The 22191-nt window shown below is 40.8% G+C and overlaps 1 protein-coding gene across 1 annotated transcript in view; it reads left to right on the top strand.

Moving 5' to 3' along the window:
- Window positions 1–22191, top strand: part of wdr11 (WD repeat domain 11) — a 63216-nt gene that overhangs the window by 7840 nt on the left and 33185 nt on the right. The window contains exons 6-11 of the mRNA XM_030441787.1: window positions 2012–2177; window positions 5001–5103; window positions 5725–5923; window positions 7871–7971; window positions 12670–12846; window positions 20953–21037. Coding sequence (XP_030297647.1) covers window positions 2012–2177; window positions 5001–5103; window positions 5725–5923; window positions 7871–7971; window positions 12670–12846; window positions 20953–21037 — 831 coding nt within the window. The remainder of the gene's footprint in view (window positions 1–2011; window positions 2178–5000; window positions 5104–5724; window positions 5924–7870; window positions 7972–12669; window positions 12847–20952; window positions 21038–22191) is intronic.

The raw sequence follows: 22191 nt of genomic DNA, 5'->3' as shown, positions 1-22191 counted from the left end.
CCAAAGTAATTGCGTCTTTTGTTTGTTTTGATTGAGAGACACTTAGCGGCAGAAATTCCATACTCTGCAGCTAAGGATTAGTGAATTAGTTTAAAATATTTATTGGAGGCTAGAAGTGCAGGGACGAAATGGAACCTAATGAACATTAAATTAAAGATAATAATTAATAATTAACAGACACGTTCTCGTCGGAGGAAAGGGAAGCACCCAGTTCAACCCTGTAATGTACAAAGTAAAAAAAAAATAATGAAAATCACATAGGATTGGCTGGCTATAGATCATTAAACCCCTGACCAATTGAAGTGGGCAAGTTTTATTTTGTAGAAACAATGTTTTGTCTGTTCTAGACAGCTAATGATTTATGAGCGTTTGAAGCTTAGTGGTTTCTTTTTTTGTCCCCTTTTCCATTTCCAGCTGCTGCTGGTCTTCTCTTAGCCAAGACTGCAGGGCCTCAGTTATAAAACCTAATTATGCACAATGTGCAAATCCAAGCCAAAGTTGTGATTTACGCACAACAGCCTGGGTGCCAGTTTCAAGTTGTATGAGTTTTTTCAGAATTGTCTAGACCTCAGGAGCTGAAGCTGAAGTGACTACATAATGTATAAACACTATATTTGAATTTAATGTCCTTGGGGCATTTATGTTGAGATGATTAAATAATAGGTGGAGCAGTAAGTTCTTTGAAACTTCAGTCCTCTTAGGTAGCCTCTGGTGCTATCAGACACACCTTATTCAACTCGCACTTTCTTGAAGAGCACATTTGTGCATGTGCCTATGTATAACTATGTATGATCCACTGACTGCTGATGCCTTCACTCCTATCCACCGCAAAGGGGGAGAGATGTGAGGACTGTGTGACGTTTTGGAAATTGGACAGCATAATTTTTTGGGAGGGTTTTCAGTTACTTTTTTCCCTCTTATCTGGTTCCCTCTTTCTCTCTGAAGATCTTTCTGCAATTGTGCATCTAAGACACAGAAATCTCCTTTGCTGTTTCTTTCTGATGTTTTGCCTTTGGTGGCACCGATATTTCAGCCCCAGACTCCGGCTCGCCTGACTTCAGTAAGCTGTTACAGTGTGAATTAGCTCAGTAACTCCTAAGGGTTCCCCTTTTTGAGTACATTGTATCTGTTACGCTATGCCCAGGGTGATAATGATCTTCATTGCGTCTCTCCTTTATTTGATCTCATAGTGACCTGAAGGAGTAAAGCCGTAGAGATTAATTATGGCTACAGACCTGCTCATAGATTCAGTGAAAATCAGCCCCTCTGTTCCCTCTTGTGTGCGTCACTGCATCGCTGTCACATGGAGAGATCAAGCTTGGCTGCTTCCATGGATAATAGGATTTGTAATTAATTTAAATGCACATGAAAGAAGTTACAGCAAACAGGCTTAGTTGAATATTTCTGGGACTCTTATAATAATGGAAGAGAGTTTTGTCTGACACTGCAAATACCTGCTTAATTCATCAGCCTCCCATCCTCAGACCAATTTCAAATTCTGCCTCATTTGTGTGTGACTCACAGAGATCACAGCAGTAATAACTAATTTATTCAGCCCTCTTTATGGGAAGACATGAATAAGATTTTAGAAGTGACACGCTTCTTATTAAACTTTTTTAAAGACTTTCTTATCCGTCATCTCGCTGGTGTTCATCATATTTGCATATTTCCTGAGCATGTGTTGTTACAGTAGAGTCTTATTATCTCTCTGGTGAAGTCCAAAGAATAAGGCTGGAAATATATCCTGTTATCTGGACCTTCATTTCAAAATATATTTTTTGGGACTTTGAGCGCCATCTAGTTCTGTTATATCTGAGAGAAGGCAGACATCTCTACGGCAGGTATCTCCAAAACAAATCAAAACAGTCTAGATGGAAAAACGAGAAGAAAACGTGTATTTTTGAGATTGGGGAGAACTCTCCCTTCAAAGAAAGTAGGGTGACACTGACTCGTATTTCCTTTTTCTATTTTGTGTGCTTTCCCACCCTCCTGTGCTTTATGGTGCTGTTAGTGCTGAGGCGGTGACGTTGAACGACTGTCTCCAGCTGTCCTACCTGCCATCCAAGAGGAACCACATGCTGCTACTTTATCCCCGAGAGATCCTCATCCTGGACCTGGAGCTCAGCCAGACGGTGGGCGTGGTGGCCATCGAGCGCTCTGGGGTGCCCTTCATTCAGGTGAGGTGCTGCATACATGTATAGCAAATTGTCTTTAATGAGGATCTTGGTAAGACTTGATGGAATTTGTGGAAATTGCACACCTAAGAAAAGTTAATCTTGTTTTTGGTGTAAATAAGGTGAATCATTTGCGAATTAGATAAATTTTTCAAGGTGAAAATGTCAATTTGATGGTGAGACACTCCCGCTGTCCATTTGAAAGTGAAAAAGATGACTCGCACAATGTTAGTCCCGATGTCTTAGTTGATAAGTGGTAAGTATGATAAATGGAAGCATTGCTGTGCCGTCTCTCTCTAACACGCTTCCTACATCACATTCTTCTCTTCCCCTCAAATGAACCCGGTGCAAAGTTTCTACTTTTATTGCATTATTCGCAGGGCTTTACCAAAATCTTTTATGGATTATTCTTCCAGGAAGCCAATTCTCCCTGCCATGAATGATAAAGTTCTCTACTTTTCTTCATCCCTCTCAGTGCTCACCTCATCAAGGTTTGACGACTGCACCGCAGAGTCACGCAGTCCATAGTTGCATCCAAAAAAATCTCACCAGCATGACTCGTCATCTCAATTCTTGTTCCTTTCTTTAGTTGCATTCACCTGTGACCTTTATGTGCCAATTCCCTTCTTTTGGAGTCTGGATTTGTAATTGAAAATTGATGAATGCTGTGGGGGTATTAGACAAAGGATTTGTCACAGCTGCAGAGCCAGTAATGGAGCAGAGACTGTCTCTTAATGTCACTCTGCTCACTCTGCTTTCTCTCCCAGCTCCATGTCTGGCTGTCTGTGAGGGAATGACCATTGTGGAGGCTTATCATTTTGCTGAGTGGATCTTATAGTTTTCACAGTGGTGGCTCTATTCTATTTGAGCCATAATATGCCCTTTAAAATATATATCCTTGAAATTGTCCGTGCATGGACCAGTTTACTGCTCCTCAGTTTATCATTGCTGTCAGTTGACATTTTCTGTGTGCGTGAAGTGTGGTCTGTTCTATTTTATTTTACTTCCATAAATCATACTTTTTGGGGGGTTGTCAGTGATCTTGTTTTAAATAATGGATCCATGGTTAAACAGTACAAAGACAGAGAACAAGCCTTTGTAGTCACAGAGTAAGACCTGAAGTCACAGAGCAGGGGTCTGAGGGGTATTACTCAGCTCTGTCCAGCCAATGCCTCCCTTCTCTAAGTGTTATAAAGTGCTTGTCACGCAGCCAATTTGCATGACTGATGACACAGCTTCAGCAAAAGCCAGGCCGGAGTGTAACAGAGCCAAGGAACAACAGGGGAATAAAGACACAAGAACATCTATACTGTACGCTGTCGGGTGTGGCACATACACAATGTACACAGTTGCCAGTACATCAGGTACATGTGCAGTAGCTGTCCATCTGATGCAATGGGTGGGGAAAATGATTAGCAGAGAAAGAACACCAAAACTGATTCTGAAAAGAGTAATCAGTGCAACATCTACAAGTCCTAAAACTGTCCTTAAAATTTTAACCTTGAAATTTGAAAATAAACTGAGCGTTGTCAGTCTGTTTACCTTCATGATGTTGCTGAGTATAGTTGATCCTCTCTACATAAGCTTGTCAAAATGAATGCCATCTACTTGTTAATTCACTGAGAGTTCAGTAAGCTGGATTGCACAACAAAATGCAAGTTGATGTCCCTTTATGGCACTCGGCGTCTGGCTAGTGTGTCCAAGAGTAAAAACACACTTTCAGTGATATTGTTATTAAATTTGAACTTGGACCATATAAGATAATATTAGAGTGGACCCACTGTGTTTCCAGCTAAAAGGGCCAACTACGGGTTGTCTGCAGACTTATTTTTGCATTAAAACATTTAACAAATGCACTCTTGTAGGTTATTGCCTAAAGCACTTGCAGAGATTCTGAAACGTAACCTTTCAAAACAGCCCACAACTATGCCTGTTCTCCAAATGGTTCACGATAGCTTTAAATTCCAGGATTAAGATGAGGCTAAGAAGTTTCACAGCCTGAGGAAAGGACCTGCTTCGTAGTCTGCTTCTGCATCTTCTGACAGCTCTTGCTTTTCAACCAAAATCACCGAATGTGTTTTTGTTTAAGCTTCCTCAGTTTGAGTATTTTTTTATTATGCCTCTGTAATGGCCATTGCCAGAGGTGTTATGTATTCAGGTTGTCTGTCCGTCTGTCCCATTATTGTGAGCTAGATACCTCAAGAATGCCTGGAGGAATTTCTTCAAATCTGGCACAACTGTCCAGTTGGACTCGAGGATAAAATGATCATATGTTGCTGGTCAAAAGTCACTCACAAAACATGTTTTTCAGCCATAGATTGAGAATTCATAAGCAGACTTCGACAAACTTTAACACACATGTTTAATAGGATAAAGTCAAGTGATGACATTTTTATACCCAAAAGGTCCATGGTAAATTTCACTGTGACATCATAATGTTCTGTAAAAACAAGTGTGTGGACATTATTGAACACAATAAGATTGTTATTTATATCTCACATTTGGTTAGATAGTGAGTTGGTGACACTAATCCTGTGTGCCAACCTTTAAACTGTGTTTATTGTATCCATCATTTCGCACTGTTTTTGTTTACGCATCAGATCAACATAAGGACTTCTAGCTAAGCTTGGCTGAGCTCTTGCTAACATTTTTGTCAGTATGGAGTTAAACAGAATGCCATGAAGATATTGGTAATGTGTTTTGACACAGATTCAGTGTGAACGGCAAACTTAAGTACCAGCTGTTCACCAGTCTTCAAAAGACAGTTGGTTAACTTGAACACACACACAACATCACCTGTTTCTCTCTCTATCTCTGTGTGTGTAGGTGATTCCCTGCGCTCAACGGGATGCTCTCTACTGTCTCCATGAGAATGGTTGTATCACTCTTCGAGTGTGTCGCTCCACTACCACTCTGGAAGAAGCAGCAGGTATGAAAACTCTCCACGGAGATCTACACACACGCATGCAGGCGCATGCTTATTGTACTTTACTCAGAAACCACTCAGGCTCCCAGTCATCATCCATTCAGCCAAACTGCACTGCAGTCAGCCTGTAGTCTCTCTATGCTCCAGTGGGCATTTAGCCTGTTACTCACTCATTTATCTTTGGCTTAGTGTTATAGGTCGACTGTATGACTGAATCTCCCTCTCTTACTGCTGCCTGCTATCTCTCCATGCTACTTCCCTTTCTCCTGCCGTTTGCTTTTATGAGCCTCTCACTCACTCACTCTGAGTTCATTCTTATCTCTGTAAATCCTTCATTGTATCTCTGTTCTCTGCTCTTCTACTTTTCTCTCACACACAAAAATTGTCTCCCACGGTCTCCCAATCACACTTTCTCCACCTTTTATCTACTACCTTTTCTCTTTACTTTGTCTGTTTCCTTGACCATCAACTACTTAATGTTTTTCCCCACATGTTGTATTTCCTGTTTCTTCCTTTCACGTGTTCCCCAATTTGCTCCGATTCCTTATAATTTTTTTCCCACAATTTTTCTTTCTTTTCTACTCCCCCACACTTTCTCGAACTATCTCTGCCCCTCTCTCTCAGACCCTGAGCAGAGTGTCCACGAGCTCGTCTACGACCTGCGTTCTCAGTGCGATGCCATCCGAGTCACAAAGACAGTCCGGCCATACCGCATGGTCGTCTGCCCTGTCAATGAAAACAATGCTGCGCTGATGGTCAGCGATGGAAGAGCCATGCTGTGGGAGCTCAAAGCCCACACCGCCAAGGCTGCTGCCAATCCTAGGTACACACACACACATGCGCAAGTTGCAGGAAGAGGTAATAGATAAAAGTTTGAATACATTGTCAAGTAACCTGAAGTGACTTTAAACTACATAAACCTCTGAGCTAAATTTAGTCTAAAGTGACTAGTGCAGGTAAGAGGTGCAGGGAGTTAAGCTGTCGTTGATGAGCCCTGCTTCCCTTTGATGGAGCGCTCCCTCGCTGCTGTCGAGGAGACAGTTTCTTGTTTTTCTCTTATTGTCTTCCTGTGTGAAGCAGGGAGAGGCCTGTCTGCCTGTGAGTGAACCAAAACCTGAATTTATTTTGGGCAAACAAGAGAAATCTTCAGTGCTGAATTGAAGAGGGGTTGGCATGCTGGGGTGCTTTTTGTTACTTTGTGATGAATTGTCTTATTGTAGACTTGTTTGGAATTATTTGCTTCAGACGTGTACATGTTTCAAGATAATGGCGGCTGTTGGTGACACTTAATTTCATTCATTTCATTTCAATTTCAAAGGTCATTGTACAGGTCCAGCAATTTCTTGGTAATTACCAAGCAACAAATTTCAAAATTGTGTTCACACCAAGATATCACACTGATTACTTCAAAATTCAACCCTAACCCAGTCATGATTTTACATTTCCAGGAAACTTCCAACTGTTTGTTGCTTAAATTCTTCTCATTGTGCCATTTTATTTTCCTAGTAGTTTCTGTCTAAGGTCCGGCTTGTACCAAAAGATGATCTGTTAATGTGAAAGGTGTACAGATCCAGTCTTACCCCCCCGAACTGTTCCAGACTCATCGGGGCTAATAAATATCGAACATATTCGATATCTAGAAGTCAAAATCTAGATGACTGCAATTGTCATTAAATCAGTATTCTCACTACAGGCAATGACAATGATATCCCGAAGCAGCTGACAGTGTTGCCAGGCAACGTTTAACAATCCTCGCCCTTGAGCCAAACATTAGCTAGTATAGAACGCTGTTGACGGATAATAACATCATGTTGACTGCGTTTCACCGGATGTTCCTGTAGTGTGCGATGTGACATTTTTTTTCAAGTCTTGTAGTGTGTACAGGTTTGAGATAAGAGATAAGAACATCTGTGAAGATTCTCCTTATGTGCGTGATGGAAGCTGACTTTGTAGTCTTAGGGTTAAGATTTCAAAAGTCCTATAGTGTGAGCCTTACTTCCCCCTCAGCAGGCCCCTAAAATGAAGTGAGTTGTTATAGCTTAATTTCAACTAGTTTCTGAGGGTCAGTAAGTTAAAGCTAATTGTTGTGGTTACTGGTGGGTAATTTCAATGAAATTTAAATATAAATATAAATATAAATATAAATATATATATATATATATATATATATATATATATATATATATATATATATATATATGCAGTCATCTAAAATGAAGTGTTATCTAGTTGTCCTTCACACTGAATTAATAATCTGATGCTCCGTTTTGATTGTTGTTATCCTGGTGATCAGTTTTCAATTTTCAAAGTCAAAACTAATCCATGGCATGACTGACATGAATTATAATACCAGAAACATCATCTCTGCAAGGTGGTGTTGTCACGGTGCACTGAGCATGTATAAACAAATTAAGATGAGTTATTTAGACGGAAATTTTTCACTCTGCCATATCTGTTCAATTATAGGTCAAGCCCCGAGTGTATAAAGTCAATCACAGTTTGCAGCAGTAATGAAAATATTTTCTTCACTGAATGATACCTATGTTTTTATGGAGCAGCATCTAATCAATACAATGAATTGGTAACATGTCATCCTCTACAAACACTACTTTCTCCTTCTGATGTAGTACAATTTGAAAAAGTGGATCACGTTCATCACAGGCAAAAATAATATTAATTTCTCAGTCCCCATTCACTTTGTTTCAATAACTGATGTTAGCCATGATTTAGACTGTATTTAATGAATGCTCTCTCTCCCCCTTTGTCTCAGTTCGGGTCTTTCGCCGCTCTACTCACCTGTGTCATTCTGTGGAGCTCCACTGGGTCCAAACCAGAAACGGATTCAGGATCTCTCCCTCAACAGCATGATCGGTACAGCTATACACATCACTGATACACCCTCTAGCAAGCATCATTCATATTTGTGTCTAAAATGCTACCACATTTGTATTTTTCAAGGAAAAGGGTAGCGCTTACCATGTCGGGGGGAGGCAGGGGAAACAAAACTTTCGTGAACTTGCTACTTTCGTGTGAGACACGTGAGTGACAGAGAGACGGAGGGGGAGCAGGGAAAAGAAATGCAGCCGAATGGATACGCTGCATTTTTAAGTAAAACCGAAATGCAATTTGTGGCGGTTGGTCTTGATTCTGTTGCGCACCGCCACAAATTAGGCAAGGAGTGGGAAACACTGTACTCAATGGCTATGCTATTGTTAGACCTTTACTTTTATGCCCTGACAGCTGTCATTTATATTTTTATGAGGTGCACTGGAACACACCATGACATCGCTGTTGACCCACATATGCTTTGCCGTGTTGAAGCGATGAAGATTTCAGTGTTTAAGAGTTGCCCCTGAATGCACCATTAAGTCCCTCTTAGTGTGTCAAATCCCTGGCACAGATAGAACGCAGAGGAAGCTTAGATACATATATGGAGATAAGCGACAAAACACAACAGAGACGCTTGACTTTCAGTACAATCTGTCAGTGAGGCCGAGAGTTGTGCGAAGTTTGCTCACCAAACATAAATTCTGCCCTCATTTGGCGCTTGCCAGACTCTGTTTCTGTCTCAGACATATTCTTTCAAATGCATTTACAGTAATTATAGAAAGTGTGTAATGGAGATGATAAGACACTTGCGTACTGGTTCTGAAACTTAGGAGCTAACAGCCAATTCTCTGGTGTAAAATGCATGAACTGATCGCCACACACAACACTCTCTCTAGTTTCTCCAGCAGTTAACCTCGCCACAATGTCAACGACAGGGAAATAAGTCACATTAAAAGACATTAATCTGCAGGCAGGGTCGCTGTAAATGATCGTTGACATCATTAACAATTTAGGTGTGTGTGAATGTGGTTACATAAAACCATGTTTGTTTGCATCAGGCTTCCTTGTACCTTTTATTGTACCTCAGTTAGTAGTGTGGGCCTCAGGCATCCCCTCCACTTTCTGCTTTAATGTGTTACTCCTCCTCACACTTCACAGGCCACCGTTACTCCCAGTTGGTGCTGCTCTGCACGAAGACTCCCACGGGTGCTTGGCCCTTCCTCTCTGTCACTTTAGTCTCTATACAATCTCGTCCTTTTGCTTATGATGTGTTTCCATCTCACTTTCTCTGGTCCACTCCCCCTCTCTCCCTCATCTCCCTGCTGATTTGGAACAGAGCTGCCTATCAAAATTTGAATGTGGGTATAGAATAGAAATGAGACGCGGGACTATTTTTATTTATTTATTTGTTTATTTTTTTGGTTTTGTTGGGTTTTTTTTTTTTTTTTTTTTAAAACGTTTGTCAGAGTTGAGCTGCCAGTGAGCTGAAGGCCTTGGGGAGATGTGGCAGTAGTAGTTATGCAGGCATAACAGGGGAGGATTTTGCTGCTGTCTATCCACAGACACACATGCATGCAGATTAGAGCAAGCTCCTGCCTGGAGCAATAGCTCTATCTGACAGTTGCTTCCTAAAGCTCTTGTTAAGAGTGAATGTCACTCACTGGCCTGCAGGTCGCTGAAGTTTGATGCTGATTGGCTGACATAAGAAGAGCATCAGTCGGTCAAAGGCAAAGTTTGACTATAGGGCTAGAAAATCATTTGAGTCCACTCAGTTGGTACCTTTAGCACCCGGCACAGGTAACATACTTAAGTATCATCTGAGTACAGTGTGTCAGTATCTATATTTCGTGATTTAAAAAAAGAAAAAAAACTTGGTTAGCTTTCAAAAATGTGTACTGCATAAAAATGTACTTGTTTGTAAATAGTTCTTATACCCTTTGATAAACATTGAGGTAAAGCTCAATTCTGAGGCTTTTAAGTAAACAGTTTCTTATAAATAATTAATATAGAAACTTATGATCAGTCCATATCAATTGTAGGCTTAAATGAAAAAACTCTGTTTAGTCCCACCCACTTTCTGTTTAAGCAACACCCACTTCCAGCATAAGCGCCATCTGTTCCAGATGCAGATAAGTATGATTGTGTATTTGCCTCTGGTGTATATTTTCATTTGCTGTACATGGCAATATAGTGCATATATGGTTTGTTTTTTATTGATGTATTGGTTTGTTTGGACTCACATCGTCATCTCATTTTATTACATCTTCAATGCACTGCACTGATGCCCATTTAGAGAGACATTAAATTTCCAGTGCAAAGAAGGTTATTATGGTGCATGAAATGAAAACCAAATGGATTTTTCAACAAGAGCCAATTATAACTTCAAGGTTGTTGCACCCTCAGAGAATGTCCTATGGCTCTGCAGCAAATACACCAGAGGAGACAATCACCCATTTAGAACGTATAAAATGTTGTCATTAACAGTCTGATTGGGACATTGCCATCAAAAACCCATGCCTCAGTAAAACCAGGGTGTGTTTGGACCAGGGGCCTGTATTTAGGGTGAAAACAGGTGTTAAATTCTATGACTGGCCGGTATTAGAAATCAGCATAGTAGATTTAAATGAGTGAAGCATACAGATAAAACATGGGTCTCTGGCTTAATTGTCTTAGCTCAACTGAATCCTTCAGATTATAAAAGCTGCCCAACTTGAAAAATTGAGGCCACAAGTTTATGACACCAACATTGTTGTTTTTTTTCTCATTTGGCTCCAGCTGCAGGCCAAGCCAAGGCTAAGTTAACTGTTTGCATAAAGGAGGCCTTCGATCTTTCTATGTTAGCAGACTAAGTGTCTCTGACCTATTGTACCTCTTAGTCCTCTGGCTAGAGGGGAGAGGCTCTGCATCACCCCCCTTGCTATGTTGTTAAACAGATAACCATGTATGGAAGCACTGCCTCCTGAAGCTGTAAGATATAATTTGGACATTGGGGAAGACTCGGGAGGATTATCATGGCAACACTCTGTGTAGACTGACGTGATGGTATTATCTCTCCTCCAAGATCTTGTTTTATAAAAATCTCAACGTAAGCCATCAGTGTCTCTGAATCTTCTTCATCTCTCCTGAATGGTCAAGTCAGCTGAAATTCCGATTATTTTGATTTTAATGCCAATAAGTAGAGCAGATAACAGTTAGCCAAATTGCTCTCATTGACCAAAAGAAGACTAAACCCAAGAGGTTTTACTTAAGTGTCTCTGCCCCTGCAGCTACCGTTGTCTCCTCCAGCCTCTCACCACCACCACCACCACAAGTACTCGCATACACACACAATACACACACACATACACACCAACATACTATTAGTTGGCATAATAGCAAGGGATTGTTGCTAAAAAACATGTAGGAGACTAACGCTGGGACTTCCTGGTCCACTGCAATCCGCTCACAGCAAAATTCCACTGCAGTAGCCAGGTTTCAGCCTGTAGAGTGCAGATGCTATGCGTATTTATGAGACAATATGTCGAATTCAAATGCTTTGCACTAGATATCAAGATATGGACCTGAATCAATCAACAACACTACGATAACCAGGTACATTGTTTTCAGCTAAAGAAAAGTGGTTTTGGGTTATAGTTGCTCTTTAACGAGCACAGCATCGTTTCCCCCGATGTGGTAGATGGCACTATTCATACTGTTGGTTGAAAAAAAGAACATACCCTGCATCTCTAGTCTCTAATATGCATTATTTCCACCCTAGAAAATATTAGGTTTATTCCAACATGTTTCACCCTGCACCTTCGTCAGGGTGCAGAGGACATTGTGCCACAGAACTCGCACCTGCACAAAATTAGGACACACGTGTCTGTCTCATATAAATGCAGCCTCATCTGGAGCTGTGGAAGGAGCTACATCGGTATGCTGTTCAATAGTTGATGTTGTTGCTGTCGGTACATTGGATAGCTTCAGTTGGTAGTTTATTAGTTTGTGTCTCACATTTGAATTCCTTTGCTTGTGTTTAAGTTTGTCTGATGTCTTTGTTTATAACTCACAATCTAATCATTGAAATGCTGTGACCTGTTCCTAATGCACATTTTTGCATGCAAGTGAATCACTGGCAGGGGCAAATAAACTGCTGCCAGCAGTTTTAATGAAATATCCAAGCGGATGGTTGCTTCAGAGTAGCTGTCTAAATCTTGTCCAAACCTTCCTCCCCAAATATTGGGGAGTACAAATATTGAGACTGAAAATCCTCTCTTCATAGATACTCTGTAGAACATGGTGCAAAAAGTTATTGGGAGCCATTAAAGTAAAATTGTGGTGCAGGCTTTATTTTGAGCTGCCAAAAAATATCATCTAAATTGGATCTGCTTGACTAATTTTAATAAACAGCTAAATTTTACATTGGGCGCAGTTATATCAACACTTTCACTTCAATAAAGGACTCTGATCGGGGAAAAACAACCTCATGGCATGTTCCGAATTGGAGCCTCAATCGGTTTAATTGTTTCTATGGACGGTAATTAGTAATGTCGTGTTGTAATGTTGATTTACTGCAGATTATATGCGCTGTGTGAAGCTGATGGCACTCCTCACTCTGCTTCCTCAGATTAAAAAAAATAGAAAGAAAAAAGTCAAGAAAGAAAGACAATTCTTATGCTGTTAAAAAGCTATATATACTGTTTTTAGTGTTTATTGATTGCTCCACTAATTAAGCGGATAATGTTGTGGTTTCATCTGTAGGTCAGACCTTGATTCCGGGTGAGGCTCCTCCACTGTCCTCCAACCAGCAAGAGGTCCAGTTGAAGTTCCTGCTGACTGGCCTGCTGTCTGGTCTGCCGCTGCCGCCGTTTGCCATCCGCATGTGTCCACCTCTTACCACCAAAAACATCAACCACTACCAACCCCTGCTGGCTGTAGGTGGGTAATAATGCACCACACACACACACACACACACACACACACACACACACACACACACACACACACACACAGGGCTTGCAAAAGTCTGAGAAGAGCAGGGAATGGATTGGGGTTTCAAAAAAACTCAAAAAAAGCATTTTTTCTCCTATATGTTGTTTTGTTTCACCTCGATTTCACACTCTTTCAGATTAACCAGTTTTAACCAGAAAATCAATAATAAATTAACTGCTCTTGTGTTGTTGTGACTTTTCTCTGTCACAGAAAACATTAGCAAATGTTGCATGAACACTGTTTGCTGCAGCTTATTTAGAATAATGGTTGTTCTATCTAAAAATTGCATTGAGTGGATTGTAAATGTGAAGTCTGAATTTGTCTGCAGTTCCAGACAATTATTGTTGAACAAGGACAACATGCAGTCGATCTAGTTTCAGTAGATGTGTGTGTTCTATCAGTTCTATTTGGTCCTCAGCCCATGGGAGGAGTGAAAAAGCTGAAAAAGCTACTTTTAAAAATATTTCAACTGTCAGTATTAGTGGCCAGACTTGTTCTAGCTGTGTGGTATAGTTCTGTCATCTGTCATGGTTATACGGTATCTGTTTTTAAGGCTGTAGATGTCCAAATGAACCTTTTCTCAGTCACTATCATTCATCATGTCTTCACTGTAACGACCACAGATTGGAGTGTTGAGAAGAAAAAGTGTGTCCAGTTTGATTGATGAAATGTTGCTGCCCAGTGATGAAAGCACAAAACATCCAGTGAGACAGGAGGGCATAGGCCTGAATGATTATGCAGCTGCAGCCACACATTTTAATTGCTTGCACGTCCAGACCCCTTTTATCAGTGTGCCTTTGTGGTTTGGGTCCAAAAAATAAGACATAATAATAAGCACCGGTAATAACTAGCAGCAGAGCAAGACCTCAAACACTGTTTCATCTCAAAACAGGAAATTAACAGCGACTGATATGAAGCATTAAGTCACGCAGGTGTTTACTAGAACAGCAACACATTTATCACATACATTCATTCATTTGCTCTGCCTGAGGTACCTGTCAGTGTAAATTAATCTGTTCAAAACATCCGGATCAGCAATTCCCAGTTTTACTTGAAGTAGGTTTAATTCAAATTTAGCTTTAAATGTTGTCTGGCTCTTTGTAGTCAACCTGAAGTGAACTACTTCCGAGTTGCAAAATGTTCTTGGATTTGCTGACACTTTTGCTGAACCCTCCTGACACTTTGGGAATCATCATCTTTGAATTAAAAAGGCTATGTCTGAATATTCAAATCATTGCTGTGAATTTGACTCATTGGGGCACAAACTGAGCAAGTAGCAGTCCACCAAGTCTGACTGTGCAGTCTCAGCAAATGATGCAGAAGCCATAGAGTTAAACTGAAATATCAGCCTCGATTATTACTCCCCCGGGACAGCTGCTAGGCAAGAGAGAGAGAAAGAGAGAGAGAGAGGCAGCAAAAGTTTGGATTTATTTGTTTTAGATCAGCATAGCAATTTTCTTCAAAAGCATTTCCCTTATCTCCCCCACAGTAATGATGCATACCGTTATGAAAGTCTCAATTTAAATTGGAAAATAAGAGCAGAATCGTGTATTTAATGTGACTCTGTTTTTGTACGTCTGCTGCTTTATGTGTGTGTGTGTGTGTGTGTGTGTTAGTGTGTGTGTGTGCGTGCCTATGTGTGTGTGCGTGCCTGTGTGTGTGTGTGTGTGTGTGTGTGCACACTCCTGGCTGTGCACCAAATTCCATTTAGGGCCCAGGCGTGCTGCTGTTCTCTCCCCAACGTGGCAAACCTTCAGTTTAGTTGTCAGGCGGAAAAATAGGCTACACTCAGTCCCCTGACATAGCCCACATAAATTAATCATACCTCAAAGATACATTGCCTCCCTCAGACCCACAGACAGGCAGATGAATAATAACACCTTCAACCTACACAACTTACAACCATTTTCACCCGCTCTCTTTGTCTCTCTGATATGTACATCACGTCCACAATGGTGGGGCACAGAGATCTCTTAAGTTCACTGCACATTATTACTAAATAGTTCTAAAAGGCCGAAAGGGACTACCACTGATGTTCTCCATCTGTTACTTACCGATTTGTCTCGGGTATGTTTTTTCAAAGTGGAAAGGCATCTCTACCAAAAGAACTACCACCACCAATCTCCCAAATGCAGCAATCTCAGAGTCACTTTTCAGCCAGAGACCTCTAATCTTTTTTCACTTAGTTTGTGAATTCTGGAGGGGGTGCAGTAAGAGCCGACCCCACCACAGATGGTGTGGGGTTGACTCGGCACAGCTGGTTCCCAGCGGCGTTCTGAATCTAAAACTAGAATAAGGCGAGTTTTCTGTGTACACCATTTGTCTGGTCCCTATAGTCATCGTGCAGAGTCAAGTAGTTAAACAGTCTCTAGCTGCAAAATTTTTGAAATGTGCCTTTTGTTCCACTTCCCCTGAACTGGCGTGTGAATAGTAAGTTTGGGGGACTAGATAATTACATTGGGGATTTAGATGGAGGACATATCTCTACGGAAAGGTGGAGGCAATGTCCAAGGTGATTCAAAAGCTGACATATGTTTAATTAAAATGGTATCTTGAGGCAAGTATATTTCATTTATAGCCAGTTTCTTAGATTAGCACAGTTAGTCAAGTCAAGTAGATTTTAATTATATAGCCCAAAATCACAAATCACACTGCCTCATTGGGCTTTACAATGTGTACAGTGTACAATTTTGTCCTTAGACCTTCAATTCAAGTAAGAGAAAACCCTTATAGCAGGGAAAAAAATGGAAGAAAACTCAGGAAGAGCCACAGGAGAAGGATGGGCAGTCAATACAGATTACATTGACAAAATATGATATAAGTAGATTAAGAATAAAGAATGTGGAGCCAGGCGGAAGACTGAGTGGGCGGGCCACATGAGGACAGGTTACACGAGATCATCAGCAATGAATAAATATTAAAATGCATACAGATTTTAATTTAAAGAAGTAAAAAGTACAGATATAAAAAGACTGTTGAACAGGTGTGAGCAATGATCCATAACCAGCATGCAAGTGCTGTTCATACTGAATCTGTTAGAAATGCTATCAGCTGTTCACTGGAGATCAAATTGGAAAATGTGCAATATTTAGATCTCTCTTCTCTTGAAACCAAATACAATACAGCCAACGGCAAGTAGAAATGGAGTGTTTTCTGATCGGAAACTTTCAGCTCCATGGCACTTGCCCTCCAGCCAGCTGCCAACTTATTTAGATTTTTTGAAGTAAAAGGAGACAGTATTGTTGAGATTACTCCTCGTTTCAACTTCATGAATCAACTGTACATTGACCGTGTTATGGTTTTTACCCAAAGGATCAGAAAGCAATAGGGAACAATGTGATCAAGCTGACTTTGTTACTGCTGCGTGAGAGAGAGTGATTCCTGGGCAGTTGATGGTAAAGCAGAGAGGAGTAAATAGACAGAGAATAAAGAGGAGGGAGAGAGACGTACACAGCTTGCAGCTTGAGGGAACCTGAGACAAAATCAGAAGTCAAAGACATGCAGTATTTTTATAAGAAGTTGTTTTTCGTCAGCAGGACAAACGTGAACTATTGGGGGAACTGATTCAAAAGACTGCGACCAACCCACCAAAAAGGTAATAATAAAGGGGTGAGCTAATCAAAGAATAACGATTAATTAAAAGTATAGGCAAGGAAATTAGTTTCAAATCTGGGTGTAAAGGCCTCAGTAGAGTCAGATTGTCAGATGTCAGGAGGGAGGTTGAGCTACAGAAGAGGGGCATGATAGGAAAAGGCCCTGCAGCCAGCTGACTTCATTTAATCTCTGGGGACAGACAAGAATCCTGTATTCTAAGAGCGTAATGCAAGAGGTGGGATATAAGGTCAGACAAGTATGAAGTCTGTTTAGAATTTTGAAAGTCACCAGAATCACCTTAAAGTCTGATCTGATGTGAATTAGAAGCCAATGAGGTAATTTAAAACAGGTGTGATATGATTCAATTGGTACCATAGTTAGGAACAATACATTAAATTACATAAAGTTAGAAGTACAAAAAGTGCAAAAAGGTGGAGGTTGGCCTTACTGTCATGCTTTATAAATTGAAAACATTCTTCAGTAAAGATGTCGAGATTGGTGCTGCGACAAGGTGTTCTGGCAGGTGTTGGCATCTGTCACCTCTCCTGTTTACCATGAGCCAGAGAATATACCTGACCACTAAATCCAGAGCGATCTGTGGATGAGTCCTTGGCAGATACAGCTCAGTCCCTTTCTTGGCCTCTGTTCCAGTCTGCATTAGCTGAGTCATAAGGGGGACTCGTTGAGTCTCAGTGATGCGACACCAGTGAGAGGAACAGCCAAGGGAAACCAAGTTCTTTCACCTTGCACTAGATGCAAATAAAGCAAAAGATGAGCTCGCTGCTGATGGCTCGAAAGCACTCAAGGTTGAAATTGCCATCCACAGTTCATTACAGTGAGACAGAAGGCAGGGATTCCTGCCTCTGTTTGCGCCATTTCCATTTCTCACTTTTCCCCTCTGCCAGTCTTTCTTGGTCTGTGCTTTTAAAGGAAGGGCTGAAAAAGCTGTGCAGCCGACCTCACTACCCAGAAGCAAGGCTTCCTGGTATCCTGTCTAAAAAGCCGTAATCTGTGTGAGACTTGACAGCTCCATTACAGATAGGTCCCAGGCCCAGGGCCTTCCTTTTTAGTGACATGTACACAAACACTGAGAAGCTGACATCCATTTCTAATCATTTGAAGGTGGCATGCCTAATTTATACATCAGTGCTTGCCCGACAGCTATTCTTTGCTGCATTGTTTGGATCTTCAAAGTGAAACTGCATTAAGAGTAGAATAAACTATCACCACAGCAAAAACATAGATTTGTCAGTTGCATAATGTGAGAAATAAACATTCATGTACTGATATGAAGGCAGCCACTGAGGCATGCGCCTCTGAAAAGCAAAACAATTATCAGATGGACTGATTCTCATTCTCAGCTCCAACGGTCTGTCAAAACAGAATATAAATTGGGTTTTCAGTCCTGAAAAGCGTCTTTTCAAAGAGTTCACATCATGTTCTCCCTTCCTACAGTTATTTGGAGAGTTGGGTTCATCAGAGGACAGTCCAGCTCAGTCGTCAGCTGCACTTAGTGTTGAAACATATTTTGGATTCCTATCAAATTTAACTTTAATGAACCAAATGATCCAAGTAAAAGATTCCATTTATTTAGAGAAGGGTTGCTGCTTCTTTAAAGCAATTCATCAAGACAATTAATCAATTAATCAGGGACTATGAGATGAAACCAGAATGCATATATAGGAAATCTGCAAAAATCATGTAATTAGTTTCAGACTTGTAAGTGCTTTACTATTATTGAGTAAGGACTACAGATATACAAAATAGAGCCTTAAGTTATTGAATTTTGAACAGAATAATTGAGGCAATCAAATAATCCTATACTGTGGAAGGTTAGCCCTGTTTCAAGCCTGTCTTTCAAGCATGTTTGTTAAAGTATGTTGTTGGCATTGACCAAACTTAAAGGGCGATTGTAACATTTTAGGAAACTGTGGAAACTAAGAAACACTTTGGTGAGAGTTAGGTGAGAAGATTGAATCCAGTCTCATTTCTAAAGAGCAAATGTGAAGTTATATCCAAGGGTCGGTTAGCTTAGCTCAGCGTAAAGACTGGAAACAGACTCAAAATTCACCTACTGGCACCTCTTATTTTGTCAAGTTGTGGTCTTACATTATCCAAAATGTTTCCAACAGTGTTCACACCTGGAGAAATCCACAAGTTTACTCAAGCTAAAGGTGCATTTCATTAGGTCGCTGTCACTACTTGGAGTTAGGGAAGTCGACGAATTCGACAAAATTTAAGATAACTAAATCTTTAAAACAGAACTTCATCTGTGAACATTTGCGCCTGGTGGAGCAGTGGTGGTTGTTTAATTGTCTATACATCAACAGTGAAACACGTTTGAGGGCAGGAACACTTTTGTGTTTGTTTGCATTACTCGTGCAGTGGTTATCTACCCCAACAGCAGTTGACATTACAAAACATAAACACCTGAAAACAGAGGTTAGCCACTGCAGTCAGGTTGATGAGCAGAAGTGAAGATAAAATAGAAAGTAAGAAGTAAAGGCATTGTTAAGCTTGGTTTGTTGTGAAACAGATTTGGCTGACTGAAAACAGTAAAAAAAAAACAGGTCACTATTTTGTTTTCATCGTGGAAACGTGGGACAAGTGAACAACTGACAACACTGAGCAGCATCCACAATGCCAACCGTAAACTGGATATTTTTGATCTGTCTGTCTGATGACAGACTAACCTAAAGGTGGCTTTTGATTATTATGTCCTGTGTTGTGCGTCAAGAGGCCAATTTCTGTTTGGTGTCGTAATGAAAGTGTCTGTCCCAGAATGAAAATCAAGTCTTTTCAGCAATTTTCATCTCTCGCCTCACTGGGCCATATGGAGGGGCAGGGTCTTGATTAAAGTAAACAAACCTTGGCTGTGAGGCGACTCGGGGATCTGTTTATCTCCATCCACCCACTTCCTGATTGCCCGACTTCCTGCTGAAACATCCTACGGTCTCACCCTACATGCCATCTATCAGCTACACAGGGAGCAGTAGGGGAACATACACACACACACACACAAACAGATGCTGATGTGGCACTGCCTATCGCCACCTCCAGATGTTGTGTCAGAATGTGGTTGTCCTGCTGAAGACCAGTGCAGACTGAGCAGTCATTTGCAGAGGGACTGGGCACAGCAGCTCAGCTCCATCACACTCAGAATAATTATAGAAGTAAATGTGCTCCTGCACCTGTCCATGTTCACCACAAAAATAGAATAAAATCCTCCAATCTTTGTTAAACACTCTCCAAACATTACGAGAATGGACTTTTGATTTGCTTTCACATCAGCTGCGGAGTTTTACGTTTATTCTGCCATCCTCTAGAATTGAGTAATTATTTTAATTGCTGTGTCTTCCAGCTTTGTTGCTGAGGTTATAACCTCAATTGTTCTGTGCCTTTTACAACAGCTTGTTTTCCCTAATGTAAAATCAGCCCATGGTGCTCTATAAAATCATGTATAGGCTGTTTTAATCATCTCATGCAAATATAATAGAAACTAGTATATACGATGTTGGCCTGGTTTCAAAGCTGAAAATGTAAAGAAATGGGTTTTATTCTTGATTTGTTGAAATATAAAAGTAGAAATTAGAAATAATTAGAACCCAGCCAATACAATATTTTTCAGGCCAATGCCTATATATAGAAATAAAAATGTATCAGCCCAAGCACTTGTGACGAAGATATGTAAGGCCAACGCATAATATGCACAGTTTAACAATAAAAATACATCAGTCCACCGAAATGATAAACTTTTCTGTGAATTTTGAACTATCCCAAGCATCCCAAAAAAAAAGCATTTCAAGAGGAAATATCGATATATTCCTGTGACATTAGGGATGCCTCAATTTACCAGCCTAACACTGGAACTGACCAAAATTTGCCTTGTTGACTGACACTGGACTAGCAGCTTATTAGATGGCATTCACTGACATTTGTCAGCCAAATTGTTATTAACATCGGTATCTGCCAAGAATGTAAATGTGTCACAACTTTGTAACTTGATTTTTTAACAGTGAGAAACTCTCTCTCCCCCCCCCCCCAAATGGTAGGCATCAACAATAACTTTTAACTAGATGTTTGTTTGTCTCTATTACAGTGTGAACAAATGTTGGAAAAATACCACTTTGTCTTTGGCAAACCGCCTCAGAGTTTCTGATCTCAATGTCAAATGTCACCTGCAGTATTTAATCGTGTGGAGTTCGGGGAGGAATGCAGTTGTTTTGCTATTTTCCCAGCAGCATATGAAAGAGTGCTGTGAGTTGAGTGACAAATGGTTTGATGTGCTGCCTATATCCACATCCACTGCTGTGACAGGGAACACACAGGGGTGTCACACTGACACACTGTCTCTCTGATCCTGCTGGAGGGTAGATGCTGCTTAGATAAGTGACGGTATCACTTGTGACCTCTCTGTTTCGGTCTGTCTCAAACATTTCCTCTGTCTCCTCTTCTCAGGCACCAGTAACGGGTCGGTACTGGTCTATAACCTCACCAGTGGTCTTCTGCACAAAGAACTCAGTGTCCACTCTTGTGAAGTCAGGTAAGATGTTTTTGTCTGTGTGCTGGAACTTGTAAAACAAGGCAGAATATTTCCAGGCTCAGCAGTTCAGTTGCCACTGGTGCACTCATTGTACCCTTTGGATAAAATAGCTGTAAAATTACGCGTTAGATGAACCCCCAGTGGCCGGTCAGTCAGCTGGAGTTGGATTGATTTTCTGTTGATTGGTCGAGGCAATCGGCAATCAGATAATTTGAGTGCTATGTCAGCTCTTGTGAGGTGGAGAGAATTAATTATTTAGCTATGCTTTATAGGAGTATCTGCATATCTTTTAAGAGTGCTTCAGCTGAGTATGGCACTGTTGGCTTCAAGTAATAAAGACTGCAACAAGCAAAATTGAAGATCTAGATTTTTCACCACATTTTATTCCTAATGTCGAGATGGTAGAACTTGCATTGCTATTACAGGCAAATGAAAACATGAAATCCATAAATAAATTATCAGGTATGTACAGTGGGGAAGGTGACAGAAACATCCTGGCACTGCAAACTATGTGTTCAAGCCATAGCTTACCTAAAAAAAACACCACACAGTCTCCAGGAGCTGACACAAATACTGCAGAGCTGCTTTGGTACATTTATTCCAACAAGTAACTGAATTGTGAGTTTGTTTCCTGAAGTGTGGGTGAACGCAGAGGGAGCTCAGATGTGCTCGAAAAAATGGGACCAGCTTCGCGTACCGTGCAAATCAATTCATCACGACAAGCCAGTAAATGGTCTTACAAGGCCTATATTTACTCTGTATGTGCGGTGTGTTTGTGGTAGACAGAAGGCGACGGCGTGTTAGATTAGTGGTGTGGATGTTACATATCTACGCATAGCAGCTGATGTAACTTTTGTACAGTCAGTGTAGCAGTGTATTTGTGCATTACACAGTCACAAATATACCGTATGCCAATTTGCAAAAGGTTTTAAAGTTAAGTCAAGTCAAATTATACCACCCAATGGGACAAATCACAATTTCTCTAAGAGGGCCTTACAATATTAACAGTATATGACACCCTCTATCCTCGGACCCTCAATTTGGATATGGAAAACCCAAAACACCCCTAGGGGAACAGGAGAAATCGTATCCCTCTTTCAGGGTAGACAGATATGCAGTAGATGTTGTGTGTGGAATAAACCAACAAAGAAACT

The sequence above is a fragment of the Sparus aurata genome, chromosome 15 (genome assembly GCF_900880675.1).
Source record: "Sparus aurata chromosome 15, fSpaAur1.1, whole genome shotgun sequence".
In the NCBI taxonomy this organism is placed as follows: domain Eukaryota; kingdom Metazoa; phylum Chordata; class Actinopteri; order Spariformes; family Sparidae; genus Sparus; species Sparus aurata.
This window is presented reverse-complemented; position numbering and strand designations above follow the sequence as displayed.